The sequence below is a fragment of the Hemiscyllium ocellatum genome, chromosome 3, assembly GCF_020745735.1.
Source record: "Hemiscyllium ocellatum isolate sHemOce1 chromosome 3, sHemOce1.pat.X.cur, whole genome shotgun sequence".
Classification (NCBI taxonomy): Eukaryota; Metazoa; Chordata; class Chondrichthyes; order Orectolobiformes; family Hemiscylliidae; genus Hemiscyllium; species Hemiscyllium ocellatum.
This window is the reverse complement of record NC_083403.1, coordinates 46,753,170-46,772,857: the sequence shown is the minus strand read 5'-3', so window position 1 is coordinate 46,772,857 and position 19,688 is coordinate 46,753,170. Positions and strand designations below refer to the sequence as shown.

The following is a 19,688-nucleotide window of genomic DNA, read 5'->3' as shown; positions in this document are numbered from 1 at the left end:
GATAATTCACTGGTGGGAGAGGTTTACAACTGCCTGACATACTTACACGGTACAGTGGAGTATAAATCAATAAATAATGGGGGTCCAACGAAGATATGGAAATAATCATGGGAGATTTTAATTGTCTATAGATGGGACAAATCAAGTTGGCAAAGACAGTCTGAAGAATGAGTTTATAGAGTGTTTTGGGAGAGTTTCTTAAAATAATATGTTCTGGAACTAGCAAGAGAACAGGCTATTTTGGATCTGATAATATGCAATGAGAAAGGATTAAGTAATGAACTCAGAGCAAGAAATCTTCTAATTAAGAGTGATCATAACATAATAGATTAGCTACTTTAAAATCTTGAGTTATGTAAGGTAACTAATAAAACAATTCTAAATGTAGTAATCTGTCTCCTTTATAAAGCATTTGTAAACACAAGGTGGCCTTGTTTTACTTGAGAATTCAACAATGTTCCATAATCCAGCAATGAGATTACACTTGAATAACAATTTATTTGCATGTTTGCACTAAGCTGATACTAGTGTCTCAAACATAAATATAGCTAATTTAAAATGCATGAAGGCATTGTTGACTAAAGCCGAATTGCAAAGTATGTTCAAGCTAATATAGTAAAGAAGCAGCGGTACACATTGAAGGAGATATTTCATAACTCTCTTCAAAGATATATTCAATTGAGAAAGAAAGACCCTATGAGAAGGATGAACCATCATGACAGATGAATGACATTAAGCATGATATTAAGTTGACAAAAGGATGTACTGTCCTGGAAAGAAGGTTGGGATAATTAGAAATCAGCAAAACATGACGAAAAAATAGGAAGGAATAAATTGGAGTAAGAGTGAAAATTATCAAGAAAACTTTTTAAAAAGTTAAAACTTAAAAGTAAATTATAAAAGGAAGCAAAAATATGCAAGAGTTCTTTAGAGGCTGAAACAAGAGTATTAATGATAGGAATCTATCTTCACAGTAGAGGCAGAAACCATATTCATGAAAAAGTAGAAAAGCAAAGGCTAAAAGAAGTAAAGGAACTGAAAACATTCATGGACATTATAAATATATTTGAAAAAAATAATGGAACTGAAGCCTGACAAATCCTGATGGCTTGAACTTTATGGACCTAAATGAAATGATGCAGAGCTAGAGGAAGCATTGGTTGTAATCTTGCAAAATTCTCTAAATTCCAAAAAGTCCCAGTTGATTGGAAACCTACAAATGTGATACCAATGCTCAAGGAAAGAGTGAGACAAAAAGCACCAAGTATGGCCCAGCTAGTGTAATATTTGACATTGGGAAAATGCTGGAATCCATTATTAAGGAGGTAGAAGCAGGGTTTTTACAATGTCAGAATAAAATCAACAGGTCAACAAGGTTTGGTGAAAGAGAAATTATGTTTGCTACATTTATGAATTTTTTTTGGAGATTTAACAAGAAGGGTCGCTAAAGGGGAATCACTAGATGTTGTGTATTTGGATTTCCAAAAGGTCTTTACAAATAAAGATGTCAGGTAAAATGTTATTGCACAAAGTATGAGCTCATGGTCTTGGTGTTGGCATTTTAGCATGGGTAGAGAATTGGCTAACCCACAGGAAACAGAAACTCTAGAAAAATGAGTCACTTTCAGGTTGATAAACTATGAAATATAGAGTGCCACAGGGATCTTGGTTTCGAAAGAGTTCAGCAAATATTCATTTAACTGATTCCTGAAGTAAATGTTATTTTCTGAGGAAGGTTGAACAGTTTGGGCCTACATCTTATAGTCATGAGAGTTTAGAAAGTGAGGGGTGAGCCTATTGAAACACCTAAGATTTTGAGGGTGTTTGACAGCATGGGTGCAGAAAGGATGTTTCCTCTGGTGAAAGAATCGAGAAACAGGAGCACAATGTATAAATAAGAGACCTCTAATTTAAGGTGGAGATGAAGAGAAATTTCTTCTCTTGAAGTCTTTCAAATTCTCTTCCCCAGAAAGCAATGGAGGCTAGGTCATTGGATAAGTTCAAGACACATTTTTGATTTCTTATGGGAGACATGCAGAAATTTGGAGTTAATACCACAGTCAGATCTGTCATGATCTTATTAAATTGTGGAGTTAGTTTGATGGGCTTTACTGCCTAGTTTAGTACCTATTTCGTGTAATTTTATGTTGCTGGACTGGTAAGCTTGCTCCTCGGATGCTGCCTGAACTGCTGTGCTCTTCCAGCACCACTAATCCAGAATCTGGTTTCCAGCCTCTGCAGTCATTGTTTTACCTGGTAAGCTTGAGTCTAGTCTAATGTTTGAGATATAAGTTCAAATTTACTGCAGCAGCTTGAAAATTTAAGTTCAATTAATGAAGTACATTTTGAATAAATCGTTCTATGAGTAATATTGACCATGAAACTGGTGGTTAGTTGTAAAATTCCATCTGCTTGAAAAATGTCTTGTCGGGAAGGAAAGGAGTTAGCTCGAGTTGGTCTGGTCTACATGTGACCCCAGACTCATGGCAATGTTTAACTCTAATGGCACACTGTAACGGGATACCAAACCATTCTGTATGTCTTCAAAGGTGACTGAATGCATTGGTGAGGTCCGTTCAAAATGTCCAAGAAAATCATTGCTGGTGGCATCCACAACACATGAATGAACTAAACAAAATGAGCTGAACAGAGACTAATCCCTGCTCTGATCAGGATTCTTCAGGGCCTAATAAAGAAAGTTTTTTTGTATCTTTCTAAGACCTTCCCTGTTCAACATATATGTGGTGTTTTGTCCAAGGGTTATCAGGCTGCTGTCAGTGACCCTCATGTCTCAAAATTCTTCATCTACAAATCGGTAAATTAACTGTGGGGGCTTGTCTAATTATTGTCGGTAAGGCCCAATGTGAGGCCAGCATCAGCTATACAGTTGGGACACACGATGATGTCTAGCTTTGATTCTACATTTATACATAAAGGCAAACAAATTTAAATCCTAATGCCTGCTTTGGAAGGCTAGAATCTTAATGTGTGCTCAGTTAATATTTAAATAATACAATAGATCAGGAAAGTTACCCCATTTTGACAGTCTGGAGCAATTAAAAAGGAAGAGAAAAGCACTGTTGGCTCATTTCTTATGCTGGAAATACAGATTTGAAAATATATTGTACAGTCCTGGCAGTGAATGATGTTGAATCCATGAAATATAGTCAATATCCTGACTGATTATTCCCTGCTCTTTTGGCATGAATTGTGCAATTAAGTTTAAATAGAATGGACTGTTGCTTTAATAAATTGCACTCCTGCTAACCATTTGAATGTTGGTGGCTGCAGAGAAATAGATTATCTGAGGGACAGTTTGGAACTCTATTCTAATCCAATTTTACATTTCTTAAAGTTAATGACCTGGTAACACTGCCAGAAAATTCCAAACTCATGACGTGCACATGTCCAGAATTTGTTTTGGATGTGCTTTTACCATAGGAAGTGAGACATTTTTTTCTTTGGCTTGGATAATTCGTTGTTTTACTGTAGACCAATCATATCCATATTGCTTGAAATGCATGTGCCAACTGCGAAAATGGATGTCGAGATATAACGTACTAGCTGCTCCTACCTGTAAAAACGGGTGATAGAGGCATCAGTCCCATTGCCAATGCGTAAATATTTTGTTCACCTTAGTTCAAAGTATAAAGGACCGGAAAGGCTTAAATTCAACACTTAAAAGTAAATTTAATATTCTTGCGTGGAATGTAGGTATTTCTGTCTGTATGTGAATTTTTGTCCATCTCTAATTGCCCTTGAGCTGAATGGGTTGCTCAGCCATTTCAGAGTGAACCACGTTTTGGTGGGTCTAGAATCATACTTAGATCAGACCTGGTTATAAGAGCAGCTTCATTTCCCTAAGTGGAGTTTGCACTTTTTCCCCATGTCTGTGTATGTTTCCTCTGGGTTGCTCCGGTTTCCTCCACAGTCTAAAGGTGGGTGGATTGGCCATGCTAAATTGCCCAGAGTGACCAGGTATGTGTAGGTTTGGTGGATTAGCCAAAAGAAAAGTAACGTTAGAGGGTTAGGTTTGGGTGTATGCTCTTCAGAGGATCGGTACAGACTCGATGAGTCGAATGACCTGCTTCTGCACTGTAGGCATTTGATAATTATTCTATAAAAGAAATGAGTGAACATGATGGTGTTTTATGACAATGGAAGTTTGATAGTCATCATTACTGAGACTAGTTATCAATGCCAGACGTTAATACTTAAATTTAAATTCTACCAGCTGCCATGGATGGCACTATTGGATGAGCCCCGCAATTAGCTCGCCTATTTGAAGATGAAACTTTTGAGCCATAAAAAGTGTCATTAACAACAGTTTGATGATCCTCAGTGCTTTAGAATTGGCACATTGCCTGACTAATAGAAAACAGTCCAGACCCTGCTTCACAATTTCTTCTTGTTCTTGGTGTGTGAGCAATGGTAAAACCACATTTGTTGCTCACAGCTGGATATAATGATGATGTTCAAGTGACTTTCCAGGACTTCAGAATGCCCTGAAGGTCAATTGCATAGAGCTGAACCACATGTTGTCAGACAAGAGTAGACTGGCATGTTGGCTTCACTGAAGAATATTAGTGAACCAGTTGGGTTTTCATGGCAACATGTCACCTTTCACGATCATTCTTTCTCATGCCAGCCCACAAATTAGCAGATGAATTGAATTCAATTCACAATTTTCCATGGTTGAATTTGAGATAAGCTCAATAAACCTATTACTGCACTACTATGGGTATAATTACATCTGTTTAATGAGTCCAGGGAATGGGCCTCATACAGGGAATTCAGATTATTGTGTGATGCTTTTTGCAAATGTCAGCTTGCTGTTCAGAGTGCAGCAATATGACATTTGTGCTGGAGATTGTAATTAATATCACAGATACATACAAAAAGATGACATATTTGATAGCAAGATTAAAAACCTGAATTCTATTTTTCAATTCAGCTGCCTTTCCATTTGCTATGCCCATTAGTCAATACTATAACTCCTTAGGGGATTTTATATGTAGAAGTTCCTCACATTACCAGGCTAGGGGCTTATATCTGCTTTCTGAAATATTAGCAAAGCATAGTTTGTAACTATTGTTTTGAAGCACTTTCTCCAATTTCTAATGATTTTCATGTAGGTGTGCATCATATTCACTGAAAAATTCCAACCAGCATCCTCAGCAATCAAAACAGGGGATACCATTTTGATTTATGATTAGCAACAGAAGATGAAATAAAATTAATGATCCAAAAGAGACTAAATAATTATTCCTTACATTTAAATCCATTAATAGTCTCCTTTCATTAGCTGCCTCAGCTCTGTCAGATACAGGATTAAGAGTAAGCAAAATTGGAATATCATATTGAATAAGCAGTAACACTCCTTAACATAATTTAAAAATACAACAGTTTCTGAACCCAGAAATTTTGCTGATCTACAAAAATATTTTTTCCTCCCTGTAGTATTTCTCAAAAAAAAACTTGTGAAATTGCAGCTGGGAATAAAACATCATCTGTTGTAAATGAATTAAACAGTGAAATCTTTCTAAAATGGGATTAATGAAGGAATGTTGAGGATTGTCATACCTGATTTGCTATAGTAGACCCCTCCTTTCATGGGTTTCATCATTGAAGGAAGCACAGAAAAAAGGGATGGGGGGGGGGGGCGGTTGTTGCTCTGGAGGGTGGGGAACAAGATTGCAGGGTCTTAGTAAATTACTCTTGCAGCAGCTCACTCAGAGACATTCCAATCTTGGGTGAACTCATGAGGTGATGGTTGGCCAGAGCCTGAGGTGCCTCACCAGAGACAGTGAAAGAAAATCAAGCTATTCTTGTAAACATCCTCCCAACTGGATGTAAATTCAAACTGGCAGATACTTAAGAGCAGAATGTGGTTATGCCTTTCTTCTTAATGAGTAGCTTTGGGGTTAGCAAGTGAGGACACACAAGTCTTTTAATGTCATTACAATTTTTAAAAAATTAATCAACACAGAGATTATATCTTTTGGGGTTCCAGGCATCCCAATCTGATTTTGCTGTTCACTCACTGGTCTGGAGAGTTCTGGTTTAAAACTTCACTGTGTAGTAAGGAATTGCACTCGGATACCTCGGAGGGATGATGCTGCCAGACGTGGTCTCTCAGTTAAACTCAGTTCCATTTGATTTTCATTACCATCCTGAGTCCACATTGCCCTATGTCTGATTGACAAGGATAAGCCACCACAGCTGGAGTGTTGAAAATTCTGTAAAGTTTATAAACTGCTTTTCCTGTCCTTTAAGCCAAGAGGGAATTAATGAATCTTTGTATTTTTCCCACCATTCATCCCCGCCCCCATAAAGTCAGTCAAGATTCAGAAACTTATGCTATGTATTTAAGTACATCTGACTCCTACAAACTTAGGAAAATACCACAAAATCATTTAAACACTCTCCATATTTCTATTATATAATTCATGGTTTCAGGAATAGTCATACATTTGTGGCTTATCTGCAACTTCATTTTCCATGGATATTAATCTCCATTTTTACCAAGCAGTATTTAATTTGCTTCATAATTAATAAAACTGTTGAGGTGTGCAGATTTGAAACAGGAATGCAGAAATTGTATCTCTTCAAAATTTTGACCTTTGCCCACATCAAAGAAGGAACATGCAATATTAGTGCACCAGCTTTATTGGTTTGTTCTAATGTGGTACACATACCAGGAATGGTACTGGAGATTAGATTTAGGGAGAACAGTTAAGTCCAAGATGGTGAACATAATTTTATGTTGGGGCAAGGAAAAGAGCAATTTCATTCCTAATTTTTCAGACACAACCTCACTCAAGAAGCTTGACATGATTCACGACAAAGCTTCAGTAGGGACCCCATCACCTACTTAAACATTCAGTCTCTCTACCGTTGTCACTGCAGTGTGTATCACCTACAAGCTACACAACAACAATGTTAACTTCCCCCTATCTGTCCAGTAACTATCACAAATATCAACAAGCTGTTCTAAAGGGGAAATTGGCCAGTACATATGCAGTGATTGCTTTACTTATCCACTCCTGAAAGCACAAGCATTGGCAAGCAAGGTGGCCCTGACCTTGGAATACTTAAAGTGCTACTCATGGTCTTCATTCCTTATGGGAACCATTTTGACTTAATTGTCATAGAGTCATACAACATGGAAATAGACCCTTTGGTCCAACTACTCCGTGCAACCATGTTCCCAAACTAAACTAGTCCCACCTTTCTGTGTTTGGCACATATCATTCCAAACCTTTCCAATTCATGCACTTATCCAAATGTCTTTTAAACCTTGCAACTCTACCTTCATCCACCACTTACTCCAGCAGTTCATTCTACACACTAACCACGTTCTGTGTCCTTTTCAAATCTCTCTCCTCTCATCTTAAAAATATACCTCCAAGTTTTGAACTCCCCCACCTTAGGGTAAAGACTTTTGCTGTTCACCTTATTTTTGCCCCTCATGATTTTATAAAGCTGCCTCACAGCGCTAGGAACCCGGGTTTAATTTCAAACTCGGGCAACTATCTGTGTGGAATTTGCACATTCTCCCCGTGTCTGCGTGGGTTTCCTCCGGGTGCTCCTGTTTCCTCCCACAATCCAAAGATGTGCAGGTTAGGTGAATTGGCCATGCTAAATTGACCGTAGTGTTAAGTGCATTATAGGTAAATATAGGATCAGGGAATGGATCTGGGTGGGTTACACTTCACACGGTCGGTGTGGACTTGTTGGGCTGAAGGGCCTGCTTTCATACTGTAGGGATTCTAATCCAATCCATAAAGTCACCCCTCAACCTTCTACACTCCAGTGAGAAAAATCGCAGCCTATTTTTATTGCTCCATCCTCCATTATTGGCAATATCCTGGTGAATCGTTTCTGAACCCTCTCCAATTTAATAGTATCTTTACTGTAACAGGGCAACCAGAACTGTACACAGTATTCCAGAAGAGGTCTCATCAATGTCCTGTACAACCTCAACATGACTTACTAACTCCTACACTCAAATGTCTGAGCTATGATGGATAATGCCTTCTTAACCACCCTGTCTATCTGTGACACAAAATGTTGGTAGAAGCATTGTGGTGAGATGCAGAAAAGCTAAGACAGTTATATAATCTTGCCTGAGTACGTGGACAAATAGTTGCAGTGTCTCTTACTCTGCAGCATGATCATAATAAACAAAGGAGGAAGTAGAGAAAGGAAACTTTGTGAGGAGAGAGGAAAAACATGTATACAAGGAAAAGCATGAGACATACATGATAATCAGAGGGTTAGATAGGGTGGACAGAGAGAGCTATTTTCCTTGGATGGTGATGGCTAGCACAAGAGAGCATAGCTTTAAATTGAGGGATGATAGATATTGAGAGCAGAGGTAGTTTCTTTACTTAGAGAGTAGTAGGGGCATGGAACTCATTTCCTGCAACAGTAGTAAACTTGCCAAGTTTAAAAGCATTTAAATGGTCATTGGATAGACATATGGATAAAAATGGAAAGGCTTCAGATAAAAAAAGGAGAGATGGGCTTCAGATTGGTTCCACAGATTGGCACAACATCGAGGGCTGAAGGGCCTGTACTGCTCTGCAATGTTGTATGTTCTATGTTCTAAGCCCAAGAGGATCTTCCAAGAACTTACTCTTATCTTGTAATCAGCTTAATGCAAGGCATCTGGAGGTTTTGCTTTACCAAGAGCAGACACAATGACAAAATTCTGTTACTTCCTTCACAACAACTTAGAATAGCAAGTCATGGAGAGGGTTGCTGTCCTACTGCAACTACTATCAGTGTACAGGACATTGGTGAGACCTCTTCTGGAATACTGTGTGCAGTTCTGGGTTGTCCTATTACAGTAGGGATACTATTAAATTGGAGAGGGTTCAGAAATGATTTACCCGGATATTGCCAGTAATGCAGGATTGAGCTATAAAAATAGGCTGTGATTTTTCTCAGTGGAGCATAGGAGGTTGAGGGGTGACTTTATAGAGGTTTATAAAACCGTGAGGGGCAAAAATGAGGTGAATAGCAAAGGTCTTTTCCCTAAGGTGGGGGAGTTCAAAACTAGGGGGTATATTTTTAAGGTGAGAGAAGGGAGATTTGAAAAAGACACAAGGGAAACCTTTTTTACACAGAGAGCGATCCGTGTGTAGAATGAATGCAAGTAGAGTTACAACGTTTGAAAGACATTTAGATAAGTACATGAATTGGAAAGGTTTGGAGGGATATGGGCCAAATGCAGGAAGGTGGGACTAGTTTAGTTTGGGAACATGGTTGCATGGAATAGTTGGACAAAAGGGTCTATTTCCATGCTGTATGACTATGACAATTAAGTCTAAATGGTTCTCTTTCCCATAAGGAATGAAGACCATGGGTAGCACTTTAAGTATTCCAAGATCAGGGCCACCTTGCTTGCTAATGCTTGTGCTTCCGGGAGTGGATGAGCAAAGTAATTGCTGCATATGTACTGGGCAATTTCCCCTTTAGAACAGCTTGTTGATATTTGTGATAGTGACTAGACAGATAGGAGGAAGTTAACATTGTTGCTGTGTAGCTTGTGAATGGTACACACTGCAGTGAGAATGGTAGAGAGACTGAATGTTTAATAGGTGATGGGGTCCCTACTGAAGCTTTGTCATGAATCACGTCAAGCTTCTAGAGTGAGACTATGTCTGAAAAATTAGGAACGAAATTGTAGTGCCTCCAGACTGCAACTGGCAATATTAGGGACATTTTGCAGTTTGCCTTCCGTAGAAATATCACGGGGGTGATAAAGGATTTCTCTTTTCCCTGAGGATGGAGGATCAGGGTTCTTAGAGAGCTTAGTGAGTTCTCCAGGATAGCAGGCTACCTGTTGATCTCGAGAAGCGTTAAATGCACACAGAGCTTGGCAGGCCCTTCATCACAACAGAGAAAGATGCTGCAACTATAAGAGCTATCAGTCATTGTGTAACATTTGGTGTTGGTGAGCATCTATTATGCTCACAGACCAACTTGCTTTTATCTTTGCATTAAGCACCATCTTTAGGTCTCCCTGACACTCAATAGACTTCTTTGAGATGAAGGATGCACCTTCGTTACTTGGCTCATTGATTCACCCACCAACATCATCTCTCCATGCAAGGACCATGAGTCACACAGGAAATGTGGTATCTACTATAACAGATATTACCTTGATTCAGTGGGAATCATGAATAAACACGTTTGAGAGGGTTTCCAACTTTATGGTGTATATCATTTCCTCTAGGCAACACATTAGGTGTGTCAAGATTAGAGTGGTGCTGGAAAAGCACAGCAGGTCAGGCAACAGCAACACCCTCTTTGGATATGGAGGTCACCTCAGAAGGAGGTGGAAGTAAAAGAAAGGTGGAAACCAGCTGCATCTGGACAGAGGGAGCAGGACAGCATGGTGTGAGTTCAAAATGTTTGAACAGAACACATTCCTCCCCCAACATGGACACATGATCTGTTTATAATTCATCCATCTCAGATACATCCTTTTGAAGTCCTCTGAAATATATCACTAATAAAGGTCCAAACCAATAATCTTAACACAACACCTTTATACAACCGTATGTAAATAATATAGAAAAAGATTAGCTAATCCTTGTACTTTCCATAGGTCCCAACCTTGCCGGATCTTCACCATCCCTCCAGATCTCCCCCTCTCTGAGGATGAAAGATCAGTCCTCAGCAGAGGCTTCACCTTCATTCCCCTACGCCCTCGGATTAATGAGTTCAACACGCGGCGAGATATTGAACAATTCATCCGCCACCTTCGCTTCCATGCCTACTTTTGCAACCAAGACTCCCGCCCACCCTCTGACGACCCCTTCTCCCGCCTCCAACACACCCCATCCACCTGGACACCCCGTGCTGGCCTCTTACCCACCCTCGATCTATTTATAGCCAACTGCCGCCGCGACATTAACCGACTCAACCTGTCCACCCCTCTCACCCACTCCAACCTCACCCTCAGAACGTGCAGCCCTCCACTCCCTCCGCTCCAACCCCAACCTCACCATCAAACCAGCAGACAAGGGAGGCGCGGTAGTAGGTTGGCGCACCGACCTTTATAACGCTGAGGCCAAACGCCAGCTCGCGGACGCCTCCTCTTATTGCCCCCTTGACCATGACTCCACCTCCCACCACCAAACCATCATCTCCCAGCCCATCCATAACCTCATCACCTCAGGGGATCGCCCATCCACCGCCTCCAACCTCACAGTCCCACAACCCCGCACCGCCCATTTCTACCTCATGCCCAAAATCCACAAACCTGACTGCCCCGGCCAACCCATTGTCTCAGCCTGCTCCTGCCCCACCGAACTCATCTCCGCGTACCTCGACACGGTTCTGTCCCCTTTAGTCCAAGAACTCCCCACCTACGTTCGGGACACCACCCACGCCCTCCACCTCCTCCATGATTTTCGCTTCCCCGGTCCCCAACGCCTTATCTTCACGATGGACATCCAGTCCCTGTACACCTCCATCCCCCATCACGAAGGACTCAAAGCCCTCCGCTTCTTCCTTTCCCGCCGCACCAAACAGTACCCTTCCACTGACACCCTCCTTCGACTGACTGAACTGGTCCTCACCTTGAATAACTTCTCTTTCCAATCCTCCCACTTCCTCCAAACTAAAGGAGTTGCCACGGGCACCCGCATGGGCCCCAGCTATGCCTGTCTCTTCGTAGGATATGTGGATCAGTCCATCTTCCGCAACTACACTGGCACCACCCCCCACCTTTTCCTCCGCTACATCGATCACTGTATCGGCACTGCCTCGTGCTCCCACGAGGAGGTTGAACAGTTCATCAACTTTACCAACACCTTCCATCCCGACCTCAAATTCACCTGGACTGTCTCAGACTCCTCCCTCCCCTTCCTAGACCTTTCCATTTCTATCTCGGGCGACCGACTCAACACAGACATCTACAATAAACCGACTGACTCCCACAGCTACCTGGACTACACCTCCTCCCACCCTGCCCCCTGTAAAAACGCCATCCCATATTCCCAATTCCTTCGTCTCCGCCGCATCTGCCCCCAGGAGGACCAGTTCCAATACCGTACAGCCCAGATGACCTCCTTCTTCAAGGACCACAGATTCCCCCCAGACGTGATCGACGATGCCCTCCACCGCATCTCCTCCACTTCCCGCTCCTCCGCCCTTGAGCTCCGCCGCTCCTACCGCCACCAAGACAACCCCACTGGTTCTCACCTACCACCTCACCAACCTCCGTATACAGTGTATCATCCGCCATCATTTCCGCCACCTCCAAACGGATCCTACCACCAGGGATATATTTCCCTCCCCTCCCCTATCAGCGTTCCACAAAGACCACTCCCTTCGTGACTCCCTCGTCAGGTCCACACCCCCCACCAACCCAACCTCCACTCCCGGCACCTTCCCCTGCAACCGGAGGAAATGTAAAACTTGCGCCCACACCTCCTCCCTTACTTCTCTCCAAGGCCCCAAGGGATCCTTCCATATCCGCCAGAAATTCACCTGCACCTCCACATACATCATCTATTGCACCCGCTGCACCCGATGTGGCCTCCTCTATATTGGGGAGACGGGCCGCCTACTTGCAGAACACTTCAGGGAACACCTCTGGGACGCCCGGACCAACTAACCCAACCCAACCACCCCGTGGCTCAACACTTTAACTCTCCCTCCCACTCCACCAAGGACATGCAGGTCCTTGGACTCCTCCATCGCCAGAACATAACAACACGACGGTTGGAGGAAGAGCGCCTCATCTTCTACCTGGGAACCCTCCAACCACAAGGGATGAACTCAGATTTCTCCAGTTTCCTCATTTCCCCTCCCCCCACCTTGTCTCAGTCGATTCCCTCGAACTCAGCACCACCTTCCTAACCTGCAATCTTCTTCATGACCTCTCCGCCCCCACCCCACTCCGGCCTATCACCCCCACCTTGACATCCTTCCACCTATCACATCTCCATCGCCCCTCCCCCAAGTCCCTCCTCCCTACCTTTTATCTTAGCCTGCCTCGCACCCTCTCCTCATTCCTGATGAAGGGCTCTGGCCTGAAACGTCGAATTTCCTGTTCCTTGGATGCTGCCTGACCTGCTGCGCTCTAACCAGCAACACATTTTCAGCTCTGATCTCCAGCATCTGCAGACCTCACTTTTTACTTTCCATAAGTACCTGTGTTATAAGAAAGGGTAGGGGGTGGGTCTGGGTGGAATGCTCTTTGGAGAGTCAGTGGGAACTCAAAGAGCCAAATAGCATCTTTCCACACTGTAGGGATTGATGATCATTATTCCTTTATGAAGATCTTGTTGAATATGAACATGGTGGACTAACTACTTCAGGGCGGCACGGTGGCACAGTGGTTAGCACTGCTGCCTCACAGCACCAGAGACCCGGGTTCAATTCCTGACTCAGGCGACTGACTGTGTGGAGTTTGCACATTATCCCGTGGCTGTGTGGGTTTCCTCCGGGTGCTATGGACTTCCCAGTGAATTCTATAATGAATTTATAAGTATACTGTCAGGTCTGATGCTGAATATGTTTAATGATTCATACAGTCATGTTTGTCTCCCACCATCTCTGAGAGGCCAATATTTCATTTACCCTTAAAAAAGGGAAGGATCCGGAAGACTGTGCTTCATACAGGCCCATCTTGCTCTTAAATGTGGACTTTAAGATCCTCTCTAAGGCTCTTGCGTTAAGGCTGGAGACTGTGTTACCCTCTATTATTAAAGAGGATCAGACAGGCTTCCTAAAGAGTCGCAGATCCTCCAATAACGTTAGGAGGCTGCTTAACATAATTCAAGCATGCCGACAGCAGTCAATACAGGGATTGGTGATTTCTTTAGGTGCAGAGAAGGCATTTGACCGAGTTGAGAGGCCGTACCTTTTCTATACTCTAGACTAGTTTGGTCTGGGCGAAGTTTTCACAAGATGGGTAAAGGTTCTCTACAGTGTACCTCTCACTGCGGTCATTACCAACAGGGTACAATCAAGCAATTTTAATATTTCTAGGGGCAGCCGGCAGGGCTGTCCCCTTTCGCCATTACTATTTACGTTGGTGATTGAACCGTTGGCAGAGGCCCTTCATGGGGATCTCAATATATTCAGCTCCAGAAGTGGGGTCAAAATTACATAAGATCTAGCTGTATACAGATGATGTTCTAATTTTCTTGACAAATCCAGCAGTCTCAGTGCCTTGGCTGATACAACACATCCACGCATTTGGTGCTTTTTCAGGGTATAACATTAATTTTGCTAAATCAGAGGCTATGCCTATGGGTGGTCTTACGAAAGAGTTGGCTCTTGAGAGTGACTATAGATTCCCAAGGAGGTGGTCATGGGGCGGTTTTGTGTATTTGGGTATATTCATTACTCCAGTTCTGGATCGGCTGTTCAAAGCCAATTTTACACAATTATTTGAAAAAAATTAAACAAGATCTCCAAAGATAGGAGGCACTTCCAGTCTCATGGTTGGGTCGGATCGCGCTTATTAAGATGAATATTCTCCCTCGTTTGCTATACCCTATACGGATGCTCCCTCTGATTTTCAATAAACAAACACTCAGGAGACTGAACAGCTGGTTCAGCTCCTTTATCTGGCACCGTAAACGGCCCCTCATTAAATTAGCCAAACTGCAGTTGCCTCACAGATTGGAGGGAGTAGACCTGGACATTAAAAATTACCAATTAAGCTCGCTTTTGACCTACGTAAGTGATTGGGTTTTTGGGGACCATCTTTCAATATGGCTAGATATCGAAGTCTCCAGGCAAGGTGCCGCCTTACCAGTTTGCTGTTTTTGGACAAGGTGAGGACAGTTAGGGAATATTGCCATAACCCAATAGTCATCAATACTGTTAAAGCATGGAGGGCAATTCGGCAGAGGGAAGGTAATATTGGCAAAACATCTTTGTTTACACCTTTAGTGGGTATGCCGAGTTTTCAACCGAGATTCAGGATTTAAATGTTGGGTAGCTAGGGGTATATCTTGCATGGGTGATTTATTTGAGGAAATGTAATGATGTCCTTCGATCAGTTAGTACAGAAGTACAAGTTACCTAATAGAGACCTCTTTCATTTTTTTCAAGTTAGGGATTTTATTCAAAAAAGGACCACACTTTTGACTGATCCCTACAAATCTGACATAGAAAGAGGGGGTACTAAGGGCTAAGAGTACAATCTTTGTCAATACTCTATATCACCAATTGGGGGGTGCCACCTCAGATGAGTCTGATCAACTCTGCAAGATGTGGGAAAGAGAGCTGGGTGTTGAAGTTTCTTCAGAGGCATGGGAGGATATTTGGGAGAATGCAAGGAAGATATCAATTTGCAATAGGACCCATGCTTTACAGTTGAAGATTCTCCACAGGGTCCACTTAGCCCCAGACCGTTTGTCAAAATTTAAACCAGGGGTATCTTCAGCATGTCCCAAGTGCAAGGTCTGTATGGGCACTCTTACCCATTGTCTTTGGTCTTGTGACAGGCTTCAAACATATTGGAGCGCTGTGGTGGGTACAATGGAGAGGATTTTAGGTATAGGGGTGGAGAAGGACCCTATTTCTCTCCTTTTGGGCCTACCCACTGTATTTCCTGCAGACGCGCATTAGGCAAAACCTTTCAATATTCTTACATTCTGTGCAAGGAATAATATCTTGCTAGGTTGGGTATCAGAAACCCCCCTCAGGCCTGTTGGGTTGGCGGAAGATTGTTATGGAGCATATTCCCCTGGATTTTCTCACAAATATGGTACACCACAAAACTGAGAATTTTTACAAGACATGGCAAGCCTTTTTGAAATACCTGGACACAGATTTATCTGCCACACTAACAAGGGCTTTTATATAGCCGTAACGATTGTGTTTCATGAGTCCAATATCCAGGGAGGAGGAACTGTGAATGTATGAGTGTTTTGTTTGGCTGGGCTGAGTTATTACTATATATTTGTTTGTGGTTAGGTATTTATTTAGTTATTTAAATAACTAGTTTAGTTTTTTTTTAAATTTTATACTTCTCTGTATAGGAGGGTGGGTTGGGGAATTTTTTTATTATTTGGGTTTAGTTTTGTACTATTTTTGTACTGTTTTGAATTGCATTGTTTTGTATTTGTTGTAATATTTAAAAATCTATTTTTTCTTAATAAAAATATATTATATTTAAAAAGATCTGTTCAGCCACAGGATGTGGACATCGCTGGCTAGGCCTCTTCCCTGGCCTTTCACAGCTATTTTCCTGACTTCAACATCCTACATCTAAATGGCATTGTTACATCCAGGAGTTCTGTCCATTTCTTGAAATGACATGGATTTTCGTTGAATATTCAAGACCAAGTATCCAGCAGCCTGCAGTGGATCACTGTAATTTCACTTTTACCTGGGCTGTGCTTTTAAATAGGGAAGGCTGTCTAGAAATCATGATCCTACTTTCTACTATACTGCCCTTGGAGTATGCAGAGGATATCTGCACCATTGTAGATACCTTGTACCAAACCTTCCAGTGTCACAATCAGGGAAATAAGTTAAGGTAGACAAATGTTATGTCCTACCCATCCAGTTTCAATTGGATGCGGGTATGCCAGTAACCCCACATCCCCACAACCAAAAACTGAGGCAGTCACATCCAACGCCCACTGGATCCTAGCTGCCCCAACAAGTTTCTGTGAGGAGCTATTTGGAATTTTAAAAAATTCTATCCAGTCCACAAGCATCCTAGGAATTTCAATGGTCCAGTCTGGGAACACCCACATGCAGCATCATGTTCATAATTTGTAATTACAAATTACGAAGCGGACATTTACAGCTAACTGCCTAATTTCTGAATGTGCAGCTTCCAGACCCACAACAGACTGTCAGGCAGAGTCACAACATTCGACACACTGTACATGGCGGGAACTGGTGAACTCTCTTAAAGGCAATATATACATGCAACAGGCAGTATCCCTGAAGGATATTCTATTCATTGTGTTTGGGAACCACTTGAGGATCAGTGATTGTCTTGGCCAAGTTCCTAAGAAATTCTGTGTGGTCTCCTGTCGGAGGAACCCCTTTTCCAGGGAGCATGTAGTCTTTGCAAAATCTATATGTAGTCTGTGACTGTGGCAAAATCAACAAGCTTCTCTAATGCTTCCTCCCTTGATAAATGAAACATCATTATTATCAGTAGCTAAAGTAAGTTCTCAACCTTACTGTCATTTTGTTTGTATGAGGTGAAACATTTTGAAATTGATAGGTTTATTTATCAACATGTGCTTAATACTGGTTTAGTTATTATTAATGCTGGCTTTTTTGTTTTTCTTTCTTATTCATGTAGCACAATATGCCATTCTGGAGGATATCGAGCCACTCTGATCTGTTGGCTTTGAATCAAGCACTGGAACTGGAATACTTGTAGTTGCCTTGAGCAGTACAGCCAGAGATACAATGTTAACAACCTACATAGGAGTATATGAAGTTTCCCTCTGTGATCTGAAACACCTCTGGCTTCCACGTTTGTCTTAAGAAATGAAGAGATATGATTTGTCATGTGAGGCTATTGTGAATTCAAACTGCTGAACAGTGACTGGTACATTAAAACTCTGCATAAGGAACTATGTTGGTCTTAGGAAATATTGTTCATTATAGATAAAGTGCAAGTTGTGTGTATTTTACAACTCTTCAAGTGATTAAACAATGCCCAGGATGCTTGAACAGCTTTTACAATGAACTAGTTCTTTTAAGAAGCAAGAAGCTGCTACCAATGCATCCGGCATGAAGTTGTTCAACGGCATTCCTTTGCCATTGGATGTTCTCAATAATGCAGTGTTTTAGCAAACTTTAGTCTGCTTATCCAAGCTGAACCTGCATTAAAGGTGCACTGGGCTACATTGACAATCACATCTAGACCTGCAGTTTGTGTAACTTAGTTACTGTGACAGCTTACTCTAAGTTAGCAGCTGTATTCAAAAACGTAATGCTTTTATGAGGATAGTCACTTTTTGTAAAGCTTGACAAGAAGAATATACATAAACGATGTGCTGTGCCTTAAAATAAGACAGTGTTGGTGTGTTACAATGTAACTTCTGTTCCACAAATGTATAGATAAACTCTTTGTGATGATTAATTTTTTGAAATGACCAAATTATTAAAAGAATCAGAAATAAAAGAATTCTGCGTTGTGTAAGCAGAGAAGAATTGTTCCAGACTGTTGGTCTAAACAGGAAATTAAAAATTGGAGAGTTTTTGTCTTTTTACTTGGACTTTTAGTGTTTAATTGTAAATTACAATCCTTAATGATATCCAGGAGAAACATTTTAATTTAAACTGTGAGGTAATCTATTTTAGTCAATAAGAAACAGCTTGACACTTTTTGATATTATGCTTGTCTTTACCATTTCTGGGAGTTTCTAAAAGAACTTTTGGTTTGGGCACTTATTTGATTTCATGCTAGTTCATATTTTCTTTAAATCTTAAAACTGTAATACCAGGAATTCATTCACTTTATAGAAGCTGTATCCCAATCCACCTCCTGTCTCCCCATTTGATGTATCTATGAATAAAGGGGATGTGTGGATAAGGATTTTGAACAAGTTTATGGGCTTATTGCATCTTAGGAAGTGTCCAGTTTTCATTGACTGATTCAATTTACAAATAACATAAAGCAAAGAGCTATCTAACTTTTACAACCAATGTTGCAATTTTCTTTCTAAGCCTGTGTTGTAGTTCCTAATATACAATACACCAATCAAATTGACTTTAATAAGTTGTTTAAAGGATGGAGACCTTTAACTAAAGCTGATGTTAAAAGCCTTTAAACTAAGTTCTTCCTCTACAGAATAATGCAATTGTACATTGTATATTTTTACAGCATATTGGCAGACAGGGGAAAAATCTGAACAAAAAGGACAAGATTTTTTTTCAGTTGGATTGCATTATCACATACCAAAATTTTATTTTGCAATGAATTGTTTTTCTAAGTATTCAATTGTTGCTTGTGCAGCAGTCCAGTTTTAGTTTTGTTAAATACCCCAATTACCACATTATAAATTTGTACATTTAATACCACATGCAGTCGACATCTTCACTGTGTAGCATAGAAATAGCCTTTATGTTTTTGATCTTCTTGTATCTGTTTCAAGGGAAACCTCAGCATAGTTTCAAGAGTTAAAGTACCTACATTCTGATCTCTCCATCTCATCACCCTTCCTGCATTAGAAAATGAGAAAAGCAAACTGCACGTAATAGATAATCTGCCAATATGCTGTAAATACAATGTGTCCTCAGCTCTGTGTGTGATTTACTAAAGGGTATATTCAGAGGATGCACATAACATTGATACACCACTCTGATTGGTTAAACTTTCTCCTTACAGATTCTAGTACTGGGGCTATGGAATAATAAGTATTGGCCACTTAGCAACATTTTAGTGGTAACAATATACTGTTCATTTTTTTTTATTTATTTTGATTGTGCTTTTTGAACATTAAAATCAACTCTTGTGGAAATTTAAATGGCCCTGGGTTTCTTTGTAATATATTTAGTGTGAATTATCTGAAAATACATGTACAGAAACAGTCTTGATATCTCTGTTCAAAATGAATAAAACAAACTAATTTCAATGATTAAGACAGTCTCAGTTTTTGGGACAACGAATGTCTTTTTGTGATGAGGATACAGTAGGAAACTACCATGAAAGTTTTGGATGTATTGAAGTT

The 19,688-nt window shown here is 41.1% G+C and overlaps 1 protein-coding gene across 14 annotated transcripts in view; it reads left to right on the top strand.

Annotated features, from left to right (window-relative positions):
* The window catches only part of eya4 (EYA transcriptional coactivator and phosphatase 4), a 545,404-nt gene extending 526,693 nt beyond the window's left edge, over nucleotides 1-18,711 (top strand). For all 14 annotated transcript variants that reach the window (XM_060849772.1, XM_060849764.1, XM_060849776.1 and 11 more), the window contains one exon: nucleotides 17,309-18,711. In XM_060849772.1, the coding sequence (XP_060705755.1) occupies nucleotides 17,309-17,389 (81 nt within the window). In that variant the 3' untranslated portion in view covers nucleotides 17,390-18,711. The remainder of the gene's footprint in view (nucleotides 1-17,308) is intronic.
* Nucleotides 18,712-19,688: the final 977 nt, after the last annotated feature.